Source organism: Cnephaeus nilssonii (assembly GCF_951640355.1).
Source record: "Cnephaeus nilssonii genome assembly, chromosome: 19".
Classification (NCBI taxonomy): Eukaryota; Metazoa; Chordata; class Mammalia; order Chiroptera; family Vespertilionidae; genus Cnephaeus; species Cnephaeus nilssonii.
In genome coordinates this window covers 24495424-24517212 of record NC_137090.1, presented here as the reverse complement: position 1 = coordinate 24517212, position 21789 = coordinate 24495424, and the positions used below count along the sequence as shown (strand labels likewise).

The 21789-nt window shown below is 38.5% G+C and overlaps 1 protein-coding gene across 1 annotated transcript in view; it reads right to left on the bottom strand.

The window, feature by feature from the left end:
- The window catches only part of HSF5 (heat shock transcription factor 5), a gene marked incomplete at both ends in the record, with an annotated part of 30520 nt that extends 9632 nt beyond the window's left edge, over positions 1-20888 (bottom strand). The window contains 5 exons of the mRNA XM_079798707.1: positions 9-186; positions 1473-1994; positions 6588-6685; positions 13922-14296; positions 20237-20888. Coding sequence (XP_079654833.1) covers positions 9-186; positions 1473-1994; positions 6588-6685; positions 13922-14296; positions 20237-20888 — 1825 coding nt within the window. The remainder of the gene's footprint in view (positions 1-8; positions 187-1472; positions 1995-6587; positions 6686-13921; positions 14297-20236) is intronic.
- Between the last annotated feature and the right edge of the window lie 901 nt (positions 20889-21789).

The following is a 21789-nucleotide window of genomic DNA, read 5'->3' as shown; positions in this document are numbered from 1 at the left end:
ATCCTTACCAGGGGACTTTCCTTGCTGTGAGCTGCTTCTTCGCTCCCTGTATCTGACTGGAGTGGATAAATCTGTGTCTTTACTAGGCTTGCTAGCAGGCCCCATCTCTGAAATAAGGAATCCCATCTGTTCTGAAGGCAAGATATTCTCAGGTGGATTGGTCTGGCATTTTATACTGGCATCCACCTAAAATATTAAACCCACTCATTATTCTGAATTTCTATCAAATTATCAGAGGAGTTCTATTATAGAAACATGACCTGACAAATGTGCTTGTAAACAGCCTTATGAATATTACCTTTGATTTTGTTGATTTAATCTGAATATTCAGTAGTAAAATGTATATTTCCCCATATACAAAATGCTGAAATGTATGTGGAACCAAAACGTTTACTTATACTCAGAGGAAATTTTAACACAAAACTTATTCAATTTTTTTTGGTAAAATTCACACACACAAAAATTTACAATTGGTTAAGGTTATATTTTTCCAGTCTAGCATCCCTTTCATCAGGTTGCCCCTCTGGTTGGTTATACTGCAGTGGCCATAGGCATAATCCTGTTGGATATCAGTGAGGACACTTTATTCTACTAATTCTGTATTCTTTGTCGTCGACAGGCTCTCAATCCCTATAAAATCTAGATCTGCCCTGCTTATGAGGTATGAGTTTCTTTCTTAGAGTTCCTAAGTTTTCATTGGAGTTCCTAAGTTTTCATTTCATTCAAATCCCTTTGTCAAGGTGACCGAATTCTGAAATACTTTATTTCTTTTTTTTAATACTCTATTTCTTTATGAATTTATTTAAAAATAAAATTATATAATGCAATAAAGCTTATTAAGTTAATTCTAAAAATGAATTTTATTTTATATGTACTTTAATTTAGAATTAAAAACCCAAATTCCTTGTCAAAAACTAGCAGCAATAAAGAATTAGCTTCTACCTTGAGAATGTGTCTCTCAAACTAGAGTCAGAATTCTGCCTTAGGAATGCTGATATTAGAAGGAAGTTCAGAGTACTCACAAGTCAATTAGAATTCAGTAATGCTATAAGAAGGTATAAAAAGACTTCCAACCATCTCCTTATTTCCATACTATATATGGCTAGGAAGTCCTAATATTTTCTGTCAGATAAACCACCCTTTTTGAGTAGTGGAATTTAATCAGCCAAGCATACCTAGTCCATCCAAATTAAGATAGGAAGCAAAACTCAAGGAATGCTTTTAACATATAAGTAAGTCTTATACACAGTGCTCAGGCAGACTGGCCCTCCAGAGGTTGACTTCATACCACAACGTAGTGAGAAGAGGCCTGAGAGTTAAGGTTACTTCTTTCTGAATCTTTTGTGCAGAACCACTGGGACAGGATCCTTCTAGGAAGCACAACCCAAATAAGATCTGAACAAACTCTCCACTAGAACAGCAAGAAAACTAGGTAATTTAAGCTTTATTAGCACTTCTTCTTTTCCCCTTACCTGGTGTGGGCTAAACGGTAGCCCTTCCTGCACAAATACTACTGAAGGTGGAGATGGATTATGACTTAGCTGCTCCTTCAGTTTGACATGAGCTTGTTGGATGGCTGCAGATTCCTGCATTGTAGTATTTTCAACAGGCTGAGCTGTGTGGATGGTATACATGTACTCAGGTGACTGTGGTAGAGAGCAGGTAATTGCTTGTTCTGTTCCGACCACAAAAGATGTAATATCTGAACCTACAGGAGTAAGTGGCTCCAGCTGGCTAGCCTGACTTGTGGAAGACGGATTGTTATTGCTTGAATTAGCTAGGATATGTTGGCCTCTGTTAGACTGAGATGTTGGGCACTGATTCTCAACAGGCTCCACCTTTACCATCTCCAATTTAGGGGAGGAATGCAATTCATCTAAGATCCGAAAAACAGCCTCTAGGTTTACTTCTGTCTTTTTATTTTCATCAGTAGTACCACAAGGCCAATTAGAAGGCAGAAACTCAACTGGGTAGGAGGATGGCATTGGAGGATTCTGGGAAAAGAGAAAATAGGACTGTTTGGATAGAAAATCAAATATGAGGTTAAGGAGGAAAGAAACAGCATATAGACTGATGAATACTAAACATAAATAGATTAAACTTAAAGCTTACTAAAAAAAACTTGAACACTAATTAACTTTTCAGCAGTGATAGCTTCAATTCTATTTTCAACATTTACTTAGCAACTATTATATGTCAACCACTATACTAAGTTTAATACTGGAATGGATCTATCATTCTCAGGGTTAAAGTATACAAAATCAAAAGGCTATAGTACCCCAAAACCTAATTTGCTGATGAAATGTCTATATATTGAGTTCTTCCATAAAGGCTGGCAGACAAAAACATCACTTGTATCTATTATATACTTGTATCTATCATATACTACTATAGGAATGTAGTAAGAAAATTTCAAACATAAGATGCTCACAAGTCCACCAAGGCTTCTATAGATTCAGGGGGAGGTACTGTTCCAAATGATCTGAGAAAAAAATGGATGGAATATCGACTGGCCTTTGGTTCCTGAGATTATTTTTAATAATAAAATAATAGATTTCAAAATAGCTGTCACTTCTAGATTGATCTTTAAGATGTATTCTCTTATACATTGTATTTTGCACAGAGTATGCATTCAATTACATGTTTGGTGACAAATGATCTCAAGCTATGATATAAAATACTGAAAAGTAATTATTAAATAAAATGTAATGAATTGATATTGCCAAATGTAGAGCTTTGCACAGAATAGGCATTCAATAAAAGTTTGTTGATTATCTCAGATTATAAACCTGAAATACAGAAGAGTTATGATTAAATAAAACATGTAGTATGTCAATGTTGCCAAACACACTATAAAGATTGTGTCAATAATTTAAAGAACACTAATGCCAAATAATGTAAATTTAATTGTTTAATTTTATGTCTACTTATCTTTATTTTCCTATAATAAACGTGCATTGTCCTGTAGTAAGAAAAAGTCTTTAAAGATGTTTTAAATTATTTAAGACAAACATAATCAAGATATGAACACTGTTAGAATATCTCCAGTATAATTCAGGGAGAGGGTGTCTGGATTCACAAATAAGAGCATCCAATTTATGTGACAGATATGTCCTTCTAGTAAAAATAAATAGACTGGACTATCATGACTGATGATATCTTCCATTAAAAATGTTCAACTAAAGAGAGAAACCAAGATGGCAGCATAGGTAAACACCTAAACTGCTGCCTCGCACAACAATTTCAAAACTACAACTAACAGACAAAACGGACATCATCCAGAACCACAGGAAAGCTGGCTGAGTGGCAATTCTACAACTAGAAGGAAAGAAAAGCACACTGAGACTCAGGGGAGCTGCGGAAGGCAGAGGTCCGGAGGTGTGCACATGCGGAGAGGATTGACTGCTAAGTGCGCGGCTGGCTTTCTCAAATGGGAGGGAGACATAAGCTCCCAACTGCGCTGAACTCCAGTTCCGGGTGAGACTCTGGGGACCCAGACTCATTCGGGGAGAAACTGGACTGTCTGGCAGCGGGCGAAACTTGAGGGCAGCTTTCTCTCAGAGGTGCTTGCAGCTATTACCGATGGACACTGAGACCCAGGGGCCTCATAGGGCAGGGCTGACAGGAAGCCAAGGCTGTCTGCTCCACCCTGAGACTCTGCCCCATCCAAGCTGAACACAGAGGCTTTTGCAATTTTGCAAGTCTTGTCTCATAAGGGTATCTCCAGCACAGAAGTTCTCCCCGCGTAGACACAACTGATCCTCACAGACAACTGGCCTGGAGGTCAATTTCTCCCAGTGATACCAACAACAATCAAGACTTAACTACAACAAGGCTGTGCACACAGTCCACAAAGGGGTGCACCAAGAGTGTCCACCTCAGGTAACTGGGGAGGCTGAGCCACTGGGTCCTATAGGACACCTAGCACACAAAGCCACTCTATCAACTCAGGGAAGCAGCGAAAATGCAGAGACAAAGAAACAGATCACAAATGAAAGAAATGGAGGAAAGCAAACGACTGGATATAGAGTTCAAAACCACAGTTATAAGGTTTTTCAAGAATTTCCTAGAAAAGGCCGATAAATTTAGCGAGACCCTCGAGGATATGAAAAGGGACCAACTAGAAATTATACACTGACTGAAATAAAAAAATATTATACAGAGACCTAACAGCAGACTAGAGGACCGCAAGAAACAAGTCAAAGATTTGAAATAAAAAGCAGCAAAAAACACTCAACCGGAAAGCGAAAAGAAAAACGAATCCAAAAATATGAAGATAGTGTAAGGAGCCTCTGAGACAACTTCAAGCGTACCAACAGAAGAAGAGAGAGAACAAGATACTGAAAACCTATTTGAAGAAATAATGACAGAAAACTTCCCCCACCTGGTGAAAGAAATAGACTTACAAGTCCAGGAAGCGCACAGAACCCCAAACAAAAGGAATCCAAAGAGGACTACACCAAGACACATCATAATTAAAATGGCAAGAGCAAAAGACAAAGAGAGAATATTAAAAGCAGCAAGAGAAAAACAGTTAATTACCTACAGGGAGCACCCATAAAATTGTCAGCTGATTTCTCAACAGAAACTATGCAGGCCAGACGGGAGTGGCAAGAAATATTCAAAGTGATGAATAGATGTCAGACCTCAGAGGGAAGGTAGGGGAGGGTGGGGACAAGGGAGATAGATCAACCAAAGGACTTGTGTGCTTGCATATGAGCCTAACCAGTGATCACGGACAACAGGGGGATTGGGGCATGCGTGTGGGGGGGTTTGGGATGGAAATGGGGGGGGGGGTTGATGACAAATATGTGATACCTTAATCAATAAAGTAATTTAAAAAAATAAAATAAATAAAAAAAACAAAGTGATGAATAGCAAGAACCTACAACCAAGATTATTCTACCCAGCAAATCTATCATTCAGAATTGAAGGGCAGATAAAGAGCTTCACAGATAAGAAAAAGCTAAAGGAGTTCATCAACACCAAACCAGTATTATATGAAATGCTGAAAGGTATTCTGTAAGAGGAGGAGGAAGAAGAAAAAGGTAAAGATAAAAATTATGAACAACAAATACATATCTATCAACAAGTGAATCTAAAAATCAAGTGAATAAAAAATCTGATGAGCAGAATAAACTGGTGAATATAATAGAATCAGGGGCATAGAAAGGGAGTGGACTGACAATCCTCGTGGGGAAAGGGGTGTGGGGAGTGCGGGAAAATACTGGACAAAAATCGTGAATGAGGACAGTGCAGGGAGGTAAGGGCAGAGGGTGGGGTGGGAACCAGGTGGAGGGGAGCTATAGGGGGAAAAAAGAGGAACAATTGTAATAATCTGAACAATAAAGATTTATTAAATTAAAAAAAATGTCCAACTAAGCCTGGCCCATGTGGCTCAGTGGTTGAGCGTTGACCTAGAAGCAGGAGGTCATGGTTCAATTCCCAGTCAGGGCACATGCCCGGGTTGTGGGCTCGATCTCCGGTAGGGGGTGTGCAGGAGATAGCCAATTAATGATTCTCTGTCATCATTGATGTTGCTCGCTCTCTCTCTCTCTCTCTCCCCCCCTTCCTTTCTGAAATCAATAAAAATATATTTAAAAACAAAAAAGGAGGAGACTATTTTTTTTAAATGTCCAACTAAGCCTCCTTGATCCAACTCTATACTCTCCAAACAATAATCTCACTATAATTTCACATCCCATGTAGACTTTCAAAAAAAAAGGTATGTTCTTTTGGAATGCCACTAGTAAGATAGTCTCTTAAGAATGGAAGCTATCTTGGCTACATAATATCAAAGGCAAACACATAATTCCAATCTTTAAGCAATTATAGCACAAAGTACAAAGCATAGAATTTAATCTTATCCTAGAAATAGCAATCTAAAACAACTGTTTCATAATAAATTATGAGAAACTAATTGAAGTAAACAAAATTTTTAAATGAAAAGAAAGGGAAAGAATTTCAGATGCCATTTTGGAAATAAATTCATGAGTTGGACTGTAGGTATTGGTGAGAGTACATGAATGGTCAGTATATTGTAATGGTTTACAACCTGGAGGCTGAAGGACCACCACTTAAATTTCTTGTGTTTTAATATCATTTTTTTCTCCTTAAAAAAAAGTAATTATCTACACCACCTTGAAACAATTTGTCATTTGGTGACATATATTTTTAGAGTTACCTGGTATTCATTTTGCCATGGGAGAGCCAAGAATAAATGTTCCAACTAACTTTCCCTAATGATGGAAATGTTCTCTATCTATACTGAATAGTTTGGTAGTACTAGCCTATGAGACTATAGAGCACTTGAAATGTGGTTAGTATGACTGAGGAATACATTTTATTTAATTTTAATTTAAATAACCACATGTGACTAGTGCCTACTATATTGGACAGTGCAGGCCTAGAAGAATCCTCAGACTTCATTTATATCAACTCTCTATTTTTAGAATTGAGAAAACTGAGGCCATAATCCACAGCTTACCTGTGGTTACCCATTAAGATAAAATTACACTTTGAAATTCTGCAAGGTCAATACTATTGCACCTGATACACAGAGTATGTCCATCGTTCCAAGATCTTACCTGGAAGTAGTTGCAGTGTGCATAGGTAGAGGCAGTGGGAGTGACACAACTGCTGAGAGCGTCCATGTGGGTAGAAGGAGAGCAGCACTGTAACACAGCTGGAACAAATTCAAAATAGAAAGTCCATCAACCAAAATAAACCTCTATAGCATTCAAGGTACTCCCCTCTTTTATCTTGGAAAAGAGTGCTTTCCTTTATGGGTGCAATAAAATATAGTTAGTCAGTTAGGTGCTATTGTTTGTTGAAAACATGATACAAAATTAATTTTAAAAGTCACTTAAAAGTGTCATGTCTACTTTTATAAATTTCTTAGCACCTAAACATTTTTGTGCCTTTCTAACCAAACATTTATTTTTATTAAATGTAATTTCTTTTTGTTGAAAATATCAGAATATATTTGGAATTCCAAAATAATTATTTCAATCATTTTAATAGTAGCACACACTTGGAGGAGGATGTGTTTTTAAGGATAAAATAAGTATGAAATACTCTCCAAACATTTCTACCATTATACAACGCATCCAGTGAGACCTATGCAAAAAAAAACACGTTTTAACCATGACAAGTAGTTAGAAATTCAGATCCTAGCATCAGACTGCCTAGCTTTGGACCCCAGATCCAAAATTTAAAATATATTTTTTTAAAATAATCAATCCCCTTATTTAAAAAAATTTTTTTTTATTGATTTCAGAGAGGGAGAGTGAGATAGAAACATCAATGATAACAATCACTGATAGGCTACCTCCTGCACACCCCCTACTGGGGATCAAGCCCACAACCTGATCATGTGCCCTTGATAGGAATGGAACCCAAGACCCCTCAGTCTGCAGGCTGATGCTCTATCCACTGAGCCAAACCAACTAAGGCTAAACTATCTTTTTTTTTAAATAGCATTTTTTTAAAATGTGCTTTTATTGATTTCAGAGAGAGGAAGGGAGAGGGAGAGAGAGAAACATTGATTAGCTGCCTCCTGCACACACACCCCCCGCCCTAGTGGGGATTGAACCCACAACCCACGTATGTACCTTGACTAGGAATCAAACTGATGACCTATTGGTGCATGGGACGATGGTCAACCAATTGAGCCACACCGGCCAGGGCGAGATCCAAAAATTTAATTGCTGCATAAACTTGAGCAAGTTAATCTCTTTGGCTTCAGTTTCTGCATCCCATTAGAATAGGGATGATAATAGTACCTACCTAACATGCTTGTTGTGAGGAATGAATGAGTTAATATGCATAAAGAACTTAGAATAGTACTGGCATACTATAAGCAGTCAATCAATAAATAGCTAACAGTGCTATTATTTTAACTAAAAACAAAACAACACATTTCCAAAGTTTCTCTTGATAGCAGGGTACCATGAAAAGACTGAACTCTTTATACTGGGATAGTTACACTCACAGATGCAGTCTTAAAAATAGGTCGAGTCTTCTCTTTTCCAGAGAGAGACTCTCCAGAATGAATGAAAATCAATTGTTATATCATACCTTTGGATTAAACAGAGGGTGATATTTATTGAGCACCTACCATGTTACAGGCACTGTACTAGTGCTATATTATCTCATTTAATTCACACAACAATTGAATAAGATAGTACCATTAATTTACAAAAATAAGGAAACTAAAGCTCAGAGATATGAAATAATTTGCCAAAAGTCACAAAGCTGGAAGTGATAGATGCACTGATCAAACTCCAAAATATGTTCCCTTTAATAACCCACAATACTTCCCTAATCTTCCTTCTTCCTGAAATGTAATACTTTACTAGAATTTTACTTGAACATTTTTAAAGTGTCTTTATTACAAGGTGCAACTCTCTCTTTTTATGTACAAATTTTACATATTTCTAGTGCGCTAATAAAATTACTAAATAGCTTGGCCGGTGTTGCTCAGTGGTTTGGCATCGACCTGTGAGCATCTCATCGACCTGTGAGCAGATGCTCACAGTTCGATTCCTGGTCAGAGCACATGCCCGGGTTGCAGGCTTGATCCCCAGTAAGGGGTGTGCAGGAGGCAGCCAATCAATGATTCTCTCTCATCATTGATGTTGCTATCTCTCTCTCCCTCTCCCTTCCTTTCTGAAATCAATAAAAAAATATATTTTTAAATTACTAAAAAATCTCATTCTGTAATCTTTGAAAGCCCAAGGATTGTAAAAATGCATTGAAATACTTTCCTACTTCTCCATTATTGACTACTGATATTTAAAATGTTTCAGTTCATAAACATATACTAGAAATAAATATTTTCTTATATCGATGTGCAATTTAAGATATTAAATTTAACACATGTAAAGAAAAACTTGAAATAATGGATGGAACTCTAGTTTAGATATAGATATTGCTAAGAAGTTCACATAAAATTCAGGCTATTGTGACCTACTTTATCCTTGGAGGTTTTAAAAATTTACAATTAAAATGTTATGGATCTGAATTTGGTTTCCCAGAATATTTAAAAGCATAAATATCCTGAGAAATATGTTAAACACCGAGGAGAGGTCTGCATGGTTTGCCAAAACTCTGAAAAAAAGTCAAGACTTTTTTCTAGTGTTTTAACAGCTGCTAGGGAAAACCTAGCCCCCTAGCGGCAGAAAAAGAGTTAGAGGTGCAGGTTTACACCTATCAGGGCAACATCAGTGTTTCATTAAAAATAAATCAATGAAGTGAAGGGATTAAGAAAAAACCAAAAACACACATTATATATACACAAACAACAGTGTGGTATTAGCCAGAGGGGTAAGGGGGGTGGAGGCTAGTGGAGATGGGCAAGAAAATGGGGACAGATAGAGACTGCTTTAGGCGAAGGGCGCACCAGCAGAGCGCAGACGCTTTGTTGAGTTGTACACTTGAAACCTGTATGGTTTTGTGAACCAATGTCATCCCAATAAATTCAATAAAGAAGAAAATAAAGCAATGAAAGGTTATTGGCTTTATTTTTAGGATATTTCTGTATCTGAATCCATTGTTTATACATTTTAAATAGTTGTTAAAAGTGCACTTTAAAATAAATTTCTTGGAGAAATAAAATAGAATATACAACAGAGAAAATATTTGTAGTTGATAGCTGATTTGGTATCTAAGAAAACAGCATTATAGTGAATATCCTTTAAGGTGTCTAGTAACAAATGAAAAGTAGAAAGTTACCTCATGAAAAACAGGACTTGAATAGATAATCCAAAATGATTCCTCAATGGCTATTTCCTTACCCATGCAGTACTACTTTGTAAACAAAACAGAACAAAGCCAGGTGCATATCAGTAAGCTTATTGAATACGAAAACCTAGCTATAGAAATGTAACTGTGTCCTTAATACATGAAAAATTAATCTAGTGTGTGTTATGTCCTAAAACATATTCTTCTGTATAAAAAACTTCCAGTGTCGTCCTGAAGGCAGTATTTAGGCATTAAATTGCATGTAGGATGAAAAACTAAAATAATGAACAAGATTCTATTTCAGATATAAACATGAGTTGATTATATTTTTAAAACAATTCTAACTATAAAAAATAAGCCAGATTACTAAAAATAATCTAAAGGTAAATTTTTTCAAAAAATAATAAAGGTAAAAATGTTCACTCCCACTATGAAAATAACATCATAGGGGAAAAATTGAATTCAAGATAAGACAAAAGTAAAAAAGAGTCAATTTATAATGAATCTACAACATTTTGTCTTTGAAGGAGTGACAAGAATGAAAAAAATGTCAATGAGCTAGGCAGAGATAACAGACACTTCAAGAGAGGAATGAAAAATGTAAGAAATTATTCAGATGAGTCATTTTATGTGTCAGTCTGATGGTAATTTTTTGGTCTCAATGTTTGGCTTTACTAGATAAATTAGTTTATGAAATATAACAAAATTCAAAATTTACTGGTTATGCTATAGAAAGACCAGATCCAAATTTATTTTCAATATAAGTAATTTTTAAATGAAGTTGGATTTTTTTACTAAAATTTAATTAAAACCTCCCCCAAGTCATATAGCTCACTTCAAAAGGATTAAAAAATATGACCATTATTCTAAAATTAGTTACTTTATTAGGACTTACAGAGCTGGATTTGGGATTCTATTATCCTGCCTCTGAGAATAATATTCTATTTAATTTTGGGAAAGTTACTTGGAATGCTCTTAATAAATACATATTTATTAAGTTATTGGTTAAATTGCTTACTACGTTTTGCTTCCTTACCCTAATTTTGAAAGAATTAAGTATTTGCACAGTATTTTTATGGCACTTCCTTTTCCAAAGAAGGTCTTTTGTATTTAACAGTACAACTTTTTATTTATAAAGTACTTCAGAATGTTCAAGCAGTTTTGCCTACATTATAGTATAGAACTACTCTATGTATTAGAAGTCATCATAAGGTCTCTTCTTCTCATAACCTCAAAACTTTATAGTCATTTCAATTATCCCTCTTAAAGACAAAACAAAAATTCAGATAACAAGATTCTATTTCATAAGCACTGTACACATCAAAATATCAGCACTTATTTTACTTTATTTATTTTAAATAGATTTTTATTGATTTCAGAGAGGAAGGGAGAGGGAGAAAAAGATAGAAACATAAGTGATGAGAGACAATTATTGATAGGCTGCCTTCTTCATGCCACACACCGAGGATCTAGCCCACAACCCGAGCATGTGCCCTGACTGAGAATTGAACCATGACCTCCTGGTTTATAGGTCGATGCTCAACCACTGAGCCATGCTGGCTGGGCCTTACCTGTTATTTTAATGTTTCTTTCCTAGTCCTTGCCTTGAACTCTTGGAGATAATTTTCAAATTATAAATTTATATCCAAGCACACATAAAATGTTTTTAGCCTGCAGGAGGCAGACGATTAAGAATTCTCTCTCATCATTGATGTTTCTCTCTCCCTCTCCCTTCCTCTGAAATCAATAAAAAAAAATTTTAAAAAAATATTTTAAAGTAACATGTCCTAAATCATAATAATTTTAAAAATAGTATTTCTGTAATGAATAATATTAACTATTTATAGTGTTTTCTGATAAGTAATATATAACTGGTTCTCACAAAATTTAGAACTAGGAGTTTCCAAATTGGAATTTGGAATACATTTTCCCATAGAAACATTATACAGGATAGTTTGACTCTTCAGCCGGACTGTAACCATCTGTAACTTAAGTGTAGGACTAATAGCAATATAGAAGCTAATGTCTAATATGTCCATATAAAATGCCTCCAAAATTCCAAACTGGAAGGCCAAACACATTTCTACATCTTCCTGCTGCAGTCTTTCCAAATTTCCACTCTCCAGAAGCTTTTGAGGCTCTAGTACCGTGGTCGGCAAACTGCGGCTCGCGAGCCACATACGGCTCTTTGGTCCCTTGAGTGTGGCTCTTCCACAAAATACCACGCCTGGGCAAGTCTATTTTGAAGAAGTGGCGTTAGAAGAAGTTTAAGTTTAAAAAATTTGGCTCTCAAAAGAAATTTCAATCGTTGTACTGTTGATATTTGGCTCTGTTGACTAATGAGTTTGCCGACCACTGCTCTAGTAAGTTTAAAGAGGAGGGTTTGAAGGCGGTTAGGAAAGGAAAGAGAAACATTTCTTGGTAAAAGGAGAGGAGGTAGGGTTACTGTCTAGTTTATGGGCTACAGAAAATAAAGCGAGTGTAAGGAAGACACAGACTATCTCTATATATATATTCTATGGGAATACAGGGAATGTAGCCAAAATTATAATGTAGATAGTGATGCCTAATGTGTTTATTAAAATATTGGGTTAAACTCACTAATAAAAATCTGACCCTATTTGCTGCTATACCTAAGATATATAACTTACAACATAAAATTTATCATCATCTGTTTTTAAATATCACACAGATATTTTTGTTCAAAGTAGCTGACAATCTGGAAAAATACTAGGCCTTATCTAGTAATTCCCTTATCTAATTTACATTCCTTCCAATTAATTTTAGCTTTTGATGTCATTCTGCCTGAGAAAAATAGCCTAACAAATACCTCTAGAGCAGTGGTTCTCAACCTTTCTAATGCCACGACCCTTTAATACAGTTCCTCATGTGGTGACCCCCAACCATAAAAATATTTTCATTGCTACTTCATAACTGTAATTTTGCTACTGTTATGAATCGTAATGTAAATATCTGTGTTTTCTGATGGTCTCAGGCTCTACAGCAGCGGTTCTCAACCTGTGGGTCGCAACCCACAGGTTGAGAACTGCTAGCAGGGTCACCTAAGACCATCGGAAAACACAGATATTTACATTACGATTCATAACAGTAGCAAAATTACAGTTATGAAGTAGCAACAAAAATAATTTTATGGTTGGGGGTCACCACAACATGAGGAACTGTATTAAAGGGTCGCGGTATTAGAAAGGTTGAGAACCACTGCTCTAGAGATTGCTTCCAGATCAATATATCTTGAGTAAATTAATTTGCCTAGAATCTTAATTCATAAGGCAAAAAAATGCCCCTTTCTTCTCTCTGGTCTTTTCTGAAAGTCTTGACCCTTGTCTTGTTTCTATTGCTCCATTTCATCACTGTGTAAAGCACACTACATGATAAAACACACACTACAGCTATGCTGCTTCTGCAAAATAGACTATACATTTGAGTAAAATGGTAAGGCTATTACTTTGCAAAAATGTCTTTCCCCCTCCAAAAAAGATACCCCCCTCCCCCAAAGCTAAACAGATTGTCACTATCGTAAGGATTCCCAATTAGCGGCTTGAGATCTACCAGTATGTCTTCAATGCCTTTGGTTGAGTTCTAAGTCAGTTGTCATTGTCAGGTCCTCCTCTCTGCTATTCCCCAGTTCTTAGTTGGCTGGGACTGTACTGTTAAACCAAACCATCGTGTTTTTACTAAAAGAATATAATTTAGTTTTAAGAGTTGGAAAGCATGCTCTTTTATTAAATAAACTTCATTACTGGGATACTAAAATGACTTCATTATGAGGTGATCTCACCTATAAAATTAAAAACATATAAAATATATACTATGTATATATTTTTAAAAAGAGAAAATAATTTTGCACCAAGGACAGAATCATAGTAAGGTTCAGTGTACTTAGTCTTAATTTCATTACTACAACATTTTGAGGATACAAACATTTCTAGAAAAACATACACCTTTATGCACCAATGGAATTTTTACAATCCTTAAGAACACATGAAATTTTATATATTGTTTAAAAATATGTCTTGATGAGAAATCTTTGACATTTCTTAGGAGCATATTCCTAGTACTTTTGTTTAAGCATGCAGAAATGCATTTAAACATATAAATAAATGCTCCTTATAAAGTAGTGCCTTAAGATAAGCCATTGAATTTGAATTTCTCATACCTGTTGGATAGTAGGCTTGGGAGTACTGTGCTGAGGGTGTGTAGTTACTATACTTTTGGGAGGAGTTGACCATTGTTTGAGGACCTTGCTGAACATGTACGGATGTGGCGCTGGGCTGCAGAGTATAGGTAACTTCAGTTGGAAACCTCTGCAGTACAGGAAATGGAACCCCTTTATCTGAAAAAGTGGGAGGCGTTTCTACTTGTCCTGGGTGCATTCCAAGGGAGTTCTGCCATGTTCTAGGAGGAATCGGGGTCCGATCTAAACCTTTCAAAGGAAAGGTACTGTGGTTGTGGGATGAAGTTGATACGTAGGAATAAGGAGACAGACTATCTCGCCGGAATGACCGATGGAACTGTCCTACAGCCACTGGTCCTGCATAAAAGAGGAAGAGCACATTTACTAATTTTACATTACATAGTAAACCAAAAGTCAAAAAATACATACTACTCTTCACCTGTGAAATGTTGAGTTTTCAGTCATCTTTAACACAATAGAAATTAAGTATTATAAAAACAAGTTCAGAATCCAGAATATGAGATTACACATAAAATGCTGAAGAAATAATCAGATAAACTTTTGTTTGGTTTTCAATATGACTGTCATAAGAGACAAAGTGACCAAACTTTAAAATTAAATCAAGTGTTAAATCAATATTCAATGTTAAAAGCCTTTTAGAAATTATTCAGTCATCTTACCTTTTACCTCAATTGACTGACCCAGATTTTTCCAATCTGTAAGTTACTTCCTAGAAGTTTTAGAAATCCCATTCTGTCTTTAAAATCCCATTCTGTCTTTAAAATTTAGGAACCTTAGTAATAGGCACAAAAATAAGCACTCAACCATATACATAAAAGAAATAAGTGTGGAACAAATAAGAAGTATAATACAAACCAAAAAAAATTTAATCTTCTTTGCCTCCTTTCAATTTTATTATTTTTTAAAATTATAATCTTCACCCTGGCCGGTGTAGCTCAGTTGGTTGAGCATCACCCTGTGTACCGAAAGGTCACTGGTTCAATTCCTGATCTGGGCACATACCCAGGATTTGGGCTCAATCTCAGTCAGGATGTGTGCAGGAGGCAGCCAATTGATGTTTCTTACATTGATGTTTCTCTGTCTCTAAAATCAATTTCAAAAAAAACATACTTTTAAAAATGGCCATCTTTGCAGAAAAGTCAGGCTTGAAAGCTTTTAGTTCTCTTTTTCATTCCTTAAATCAATCAATAATTTCCATGGTCTTTTTTTCTTCAAAGTTATCTCTAGTAGTGTCCTTTCCTAGATATCAGTGGCTCTCAAAAACTGATTTCCATTTGAGTCACCTAGAGAGTTCATTTGTTAAAAACCACATACGCAGACCCAGAAATTCTGATTATTTGCTTTCTCTTATCTTGCAAGGTATAATTAAAAAGTGGATATGAGTGAGAAAAAGGGCAATACTATGTAATGAGAAAAAAGAAAATACGTTACAAGCTGAACTTATTTTATAGACTGAGGTTCTTGAACATAAACAAAGCTAGCCTAATTTATTCCTAGGGAGGGCTTTATGTATTATGTGGTTCACAAATGCCATTCAATTGATTTTATTTTTTTAAAATCCAGCCCTGGCCAGAGTTTCTCAGTAGTTAGAGCATCAGCCCTTGCACCAAAGAGTCTCTGGTTCGATTCTTGGTCAAGGGCACGTACTTGGGTTTCAGGGTCTCTCCCTACCCCTAATCGGGGCACATATAGGAGGCAACCAGTCGATGCATTGCTTTCACATAGATGTTTTTCTTTCTTTCTTTCCCCCTCCTTTCTTTCCTCCCTTCCACTCTCTCTGAAAAGCAATGGAAAAAATATCCTCAAGTGAGGATTAACAAACAAACAAAAGTTCCATAAAACAGAAGGGAAGTCTAATTTATATCATAATCATCTGTTAAACTACATAGTGAAAAATGGCACTCAAATACATACTTTTCAAATATTTAAGCTGTAAATCTATTCTACATGTTACACACTATTCATTTTATTTCTATGGTGTTTATTTCCTCTAAAGAATAAAGCATTAGAGAGTGCTCCTAACTACTCCTGGTTTGGCCCTACCTGATTCAAATTGATTTTTTGCTCAAATAAACTCTTCTAAAAGGTAATAAAAAAAGAAAAGGCAATAATACCAAAAGTAAACAATAAACAAATACATACAATATACACAAAAAAATTCTGGAACCCTGGACATCAAGAGCTCTAAACCTGATTTGGGGGGGGGGGGGGGGGGGGTCTTGGGTCCAAACAATGTATTTAAATGATATTGCTCTTAAAAATTACTCTTCCTTTTTTCTTTAAAAGAATAAAAATTAGTTTTTATGCTACTTGACTAGCAATTCCATATATAAACACTTGAACTCGCTGCTAACAATTTTTTCTTTTAAAACCTAGAAACATTTTTTGCTCTTTACAACAGGTATTCCTAAAGTCCGAAACTATCCAACACTTGATTTTTCCTGGACACTTCACATGTTGTAGTAGACAATAACACATGAGCAGAGTAGGAACCAAAGGCCAGGTGCAGATGGTCACAGGCCATAAAGCAATGGGCAAAACTACCCTTGCAGGACCACTCCCTTAACGCATTAACCCCTGGAAATAGCATCTTGGCCTCAGATGTGTTTCATTCAGCTCCAGGCCCAGAAAAGCAGCAAAACCGGTCAGAACCCGGCTGCACTGACTAATGAACCACCTTCCCTGGTGCCACCAGGACCCTGAGGAGACACACCTAGAAAGCTAATGAATATTCTATTAAGATCCTCCCCTAAGACCTCCAGGTACAAGCCCTCAGGACGGACACTCTTTGGAGCACTAAAGCCTTTCCCCACCCTTTCCCCCAGACAAGTTTTCCTTGCTTTTTCTTCTAAGCTCCATGGGCACTTTTTTTGCCTCTGTAACTTGTTTCCTGAGCCCATTTCTTCTATGGCTCACTTCTTCTACCTCTGTGACTTTCTAAATAAACTTTCTCTTATAGCTTGAGTCTTGATTCTGAATTCTTTCCAGCCAGAACTGAAGTACTGAGGTTGCTAAACTGAGGTCCGGTCTGCCTCCATGGGCCTAGCACCTGGTGCTGTTTTTCCACCACTAACAGTGCTAAAACAGCATATTGCACAGTGTGCAATAGCTCACTAATCCTTTTTGTACGCTCTTCAGGGTTAAGCTGTTGATGAATTTTTAGACTATCGATAATATAAGCAGCTAATTAAAGAATTCTCTATCTTGATTTCTTAATTTCTGGTTTAGGTCTGAATTAAAATATAAATTCTACTTCTATCAAGCTAAAGTCTGAGTGACGGCCAAATATTTACTTATTTTAGATGCTAACATAAGGACGCTGTTAGGATTCAAAGGACATTCCTTCAAATCTGTTTATTTTTTCTTTAATAAAAATCTAAAACATGTTCAGCTCTTATTCTTCTGTTAAGGGTTATCTCAGAGGGTTCTATTCCAACTTTACAGATCATCACCTATAAGTCTTCAGAATACCTTCATTTGATATATTTGGCAAAGTTTAAATGAAGAATTATGGAAATGTAAGGCAGGATGAATTTCTGTTCTTAGAAAAATTTGTCTCTTGTCCAAAACCTGCCTCCAGAGAGCTTGGAAGCCCCAGGCAAAGACAGATGATCTACTGCTCAACTTTATGTGGCTAAGTTTAGAAAGTTTTAACAAATATTTTAAAAATTGCCACTAAAAATAAAATAATAAAAGTGGACAAATGAAAAAAGGAAAAACATGTGATCCTCACATTTCTTATCAAGTACATTCTCAAAAAGTATAAAGGAAGCTGACTCAAGGATCTAGATAAGAGAACTAGATCCTAAAACAGAGGATTGTACTGTGAAAGAAAAGCTTTCAAACCCTAAATTGCAGAACACAAAAAACAAAATGGAAACTACGAAGTAGCAGTGTAATCAGGCATATAACCAAGACAATTCAGGCAGAATAAAAGTTAGGCTAGGAAAAATAGAAGAGCCAAGGACTTATAACATGGAATTAAAGCAAAACAAAGTTGGGCCAATATTCTCGAACTTAGAATTACATTCCACCCAAACTAGTAACACAATTCCCTAGTGAACCAAGCCTATGTAGGCAATCCACATGTGCACTGCATGTGTGAAGAGGTAGAATGGTAAAAAACAACAGGAAATTCATGAAAACTACAATAATCTAGGTATATATGGATTGATGTATTATCTATCCTGAAAAAGTATGAATTACATGTTTTTCAACAAATAATATTTAAAATGCTAGCCAACTGAAATAGAAGAAAATCAGATTCTAGATAGCCCCTGTGTTTCCTCAATTAAAATGGATTCTATCCTTAGAATACAATTGGGTTTAGGATACGGGAGGGGAAAAGAAAATCAGAGAAGAGAAAGAAGTAAGCAAGAATTGGTTCTTATGTTTATGTACCTATGTATGTATGTATGCTTGTTTAAAGTGGTTATCCTGCCTAGCCAATTTGGCTCCGTGGATAGAACGTTGGCTTGTGGACTGAAGGGTCCTTGGTTCGATTGTGGTCAAGGGCACATGCCCAGGTGATGGGCTCGATCCCCAGTGGGAGGCATGCAGGAGGCAGCCAATCAATGATTCTCTCTCATCATTGATGTTTCTATCTCTCTCGTCCTCTCCCTTCCTCTCTGAAATCAATAAAAATATTTAAAAAATAAAGTGGTTATCCTATTGCTCTCAAGAACATATTTTTTCCTCTCTCTCAGATACACAACCTGAAAAACAAATACACATGGCAGAGATTCTGCCAAATGTATGCCATGGTACCATCTCCACCGCCTTTCCCCATTGGATTCCCCACCAAAATCAATGGCCATCACATGGAAGTAGCTTAATATTCCTTCAGAATTCCTTTGGAACATTCCTATTCCACTGCTATTTTTCCAACCTGTTACTAGAACTCTAACCTAATTCCTTATCTTCTAAACTCCACAGACACAACCTAATCCCTTATCTTCTAAATTCCAAACGAACAAAGTGCTGCCTCATTCATAACTCTTGGCTTACATTAAGTTGAACACAGTGTTCTTTTATTTGTGTATTTTTTTAAGTTTTCCATAACTGAAAAGTAACCCAGAAATTTTTATGTTAACATGCTGAAAATGTTTCTATTACTCTCCTACTTGAAGCTAAGGAATGACTTCTCAATATTATATCCTTTTGCTTTCTTGGGAGTTCATACATAGACTCCTTAACCAGAGAAAGGGAATATTGCTGCTCTTCCTGGAAGAAGAGGAAGAGCATCAGAAATCAAGTTTATAAAATAATTTTTTATCAGAGACAATCTCTGAACTTTTAGTAAATACAGGTCTATAAATACAATTTTTTCAAACAATGAAAGCTTATATCCAATAGTGAACAATTTAAAGGTCATAATGCGAGCTTTCTAAAATTCTTTGTAATTAAAACTTGACAACTGTAAAGAAAATCACTTTTGCCTTATATGTATCCTACCATAACCTCTTAAAATAAGCATCAGCTCTAAGTGGCTACAATGAAAGACTGTTTAGCCAGCTCGTCCTACACAGGAATGATACCAGGTTAAATAATGAAATACATTTTGGCTCTTAAGATATATAAACAAAATGTGTTATCGTTCTATACATTAGTTGGAGCCTAAAATATGATGATTGTCAGAACACTTCTTCCAACATTTCTTAGTTGTGTCAATGGGTGTAAGATGGCGTGTCTCTTCAAAGACAAACTTCCACTCAAGGTACCTTGTTCACTTTCCCTTGGTTGGTATAAATGGTCCAAGTTTTCCTTAGAAACTTGGCTGTGACTCTGTCCCTTCCTACCTTGATCTTACTCATGTATTCTCACCCTGTACCGTATCCCCCTTCTGCTTCCCATTAGAGCATTAGGAGACCCTGTGTGTCTTCCAGACCTGGTGCTGCAGCAAAGGGCTCCTTACTCCCGATGCTCACGGGCCTCAGCAAGGTCAAGGGCTACGGAAGGATGGCGTTCAAGAGGTGCAGGAAGCGCAGAGCCCAAAGCAGAGGTGCCTGTGGCTGCTAGTGGACCCAGAAGGGGCTAAATGCCTATGGACTCTTTGCAGAGGAGGCACTGGCAGAAAGAGGGGGCTGCTGGGAGTGAGAACGATGGTGCTGTGACCTGTTTCTGGGGAAGCCCCGGACAAAGTGGATCCCGGGCGCATTTCGGGATACCTCAAAGATGAGGCCGTGCAACAAGGTCCTTGAGGGGCGGTTGCTCCCTGAGCCCAAGTGCCTGCCCTGCGGTGGGCGAGGGCACAAGAGGCCAGCCGGCGGGACTCACCGTGCGGATCCGGCCGGGGCCCCGCGGGCGGCGGCTCCTGGTGCTGCAGCGGGGAGGTGGAGGTGGAGGCCGAGGCGGAGGCCGAGACGGAGGAGGAGGCCGAGGCGGAGGCCGAGGCGGAGGCCGACGTGATGAGGAGTCTCTGGAAGCGGTTGGGCGGGCGGCAGGGCACCTTGAGGCCGGCCGCCAGCTTGGCCTTGTTGGCGCTGGTGAGCCTCTTGAGGTGCACGAGCAGCTGGGGCTGGTCGCGGCGGAAGTGCGGGCTGTGGAAGTGGTGGAGCGGCCCGTCGCCCGCCGGCCCGCCGCCCCCCGGCCCCGGCCCGGGCCCCGCCGCCCCCGGCCCGCCCAGCACCACCTTGCGGAAGCCGTAGAGGTTGAGCTGGCGGATGAAGCTGGTGAAGTTAGTGGTTTTAAAGAGCTCGGGCTCAGCCCCCGCGCCCCCGACGCCACTGCCCCCGGAGCTCCCGCCGCCTCCGGCTCCCGCCCCGGGAGGGCTGAGCAGTTCGGCCTCAAAGAGCGGCTGGTCGATGAGCAGCCCCTCGCCGCGGCCGTCCCAGCGAATCGAGCGGTACCGAGGGCTGTTCACCAGCCGCCACAGTTTGGCGGGGAAGTTGTTGGGGTTGATGGGGGTGGAGAGTAGCGCCTCCTCCATCGCCCCCGCCCGGGCCCTGGGCCTCGCCCCGCCGAGCCTGGCTCTGCTATCCCGTTCTCGATCCCCCCAGGCCTTCGCTTCGCCCTGCCCCCTCCTGCCAGCGCTCGGCCTTCACGGACCCGGACCGTTGGCGTACGAGCCCCGCGGCGCCTTCCAGCGCGGCCAATGGGGCCTCGAGTTCCCCCCGCGCGCCCGGAAGAGGTGCCCCCTCGGTGGGCACAGCCGACCCGCGGGAAGCGCGTCGCCCCGGCCACGTGCCCACGCGTGGGCCCCGACGGGAGAAAGTCCCATTCCCTCGGGTGGGGAATCGCTGCCCACCAGGTAGGGTGAAGTCCTGCAAAGAAACAAGCCCCGTTGTCCACCGTGGAACTCTAGGACTCGTGTCCTTCGCCACCAAAGCCACGGGCCGGCGTGCGGGGATTTAGAATGCGGCAAGTGTGCGTTTGGCAATAGGAAGCCAACCATTCTTGAGAACAAAGGGCCTAATTCTGTAGTAATCTTAGTACTGCAGCAATTGAATTGCCCAGCTCTCCACCAATAAAAATGGTGAAGGTGGGGTAGCATCCTGAGGAAACAAATTCGCCCTTTAGATAGCATTTTATGTACTTTTAAATACACACTTGTAAGCCAAGATTGTGCTCAGGACCGTCTCCTCAGGGTGGGGTGGGAACTGCGGTGACGGAGAACATAAGCACAATCCTGTGTGCCCGATCAACCAGCTATTGAAATTTTAGACCTTAGAGAAGTCAACCTCTTGAGATGGGATAGAATTCTACTGTATCAATAAGGTAACTCCCTAGGTCGATAAGTAAGAATGTAACTGGAGCTGTGCTGATAAAAAGAAAAGTCCTTTAAAAAAAAAAAGGAAAATGTTGGACGGGGTGTAATGTTTTAGTCCTTT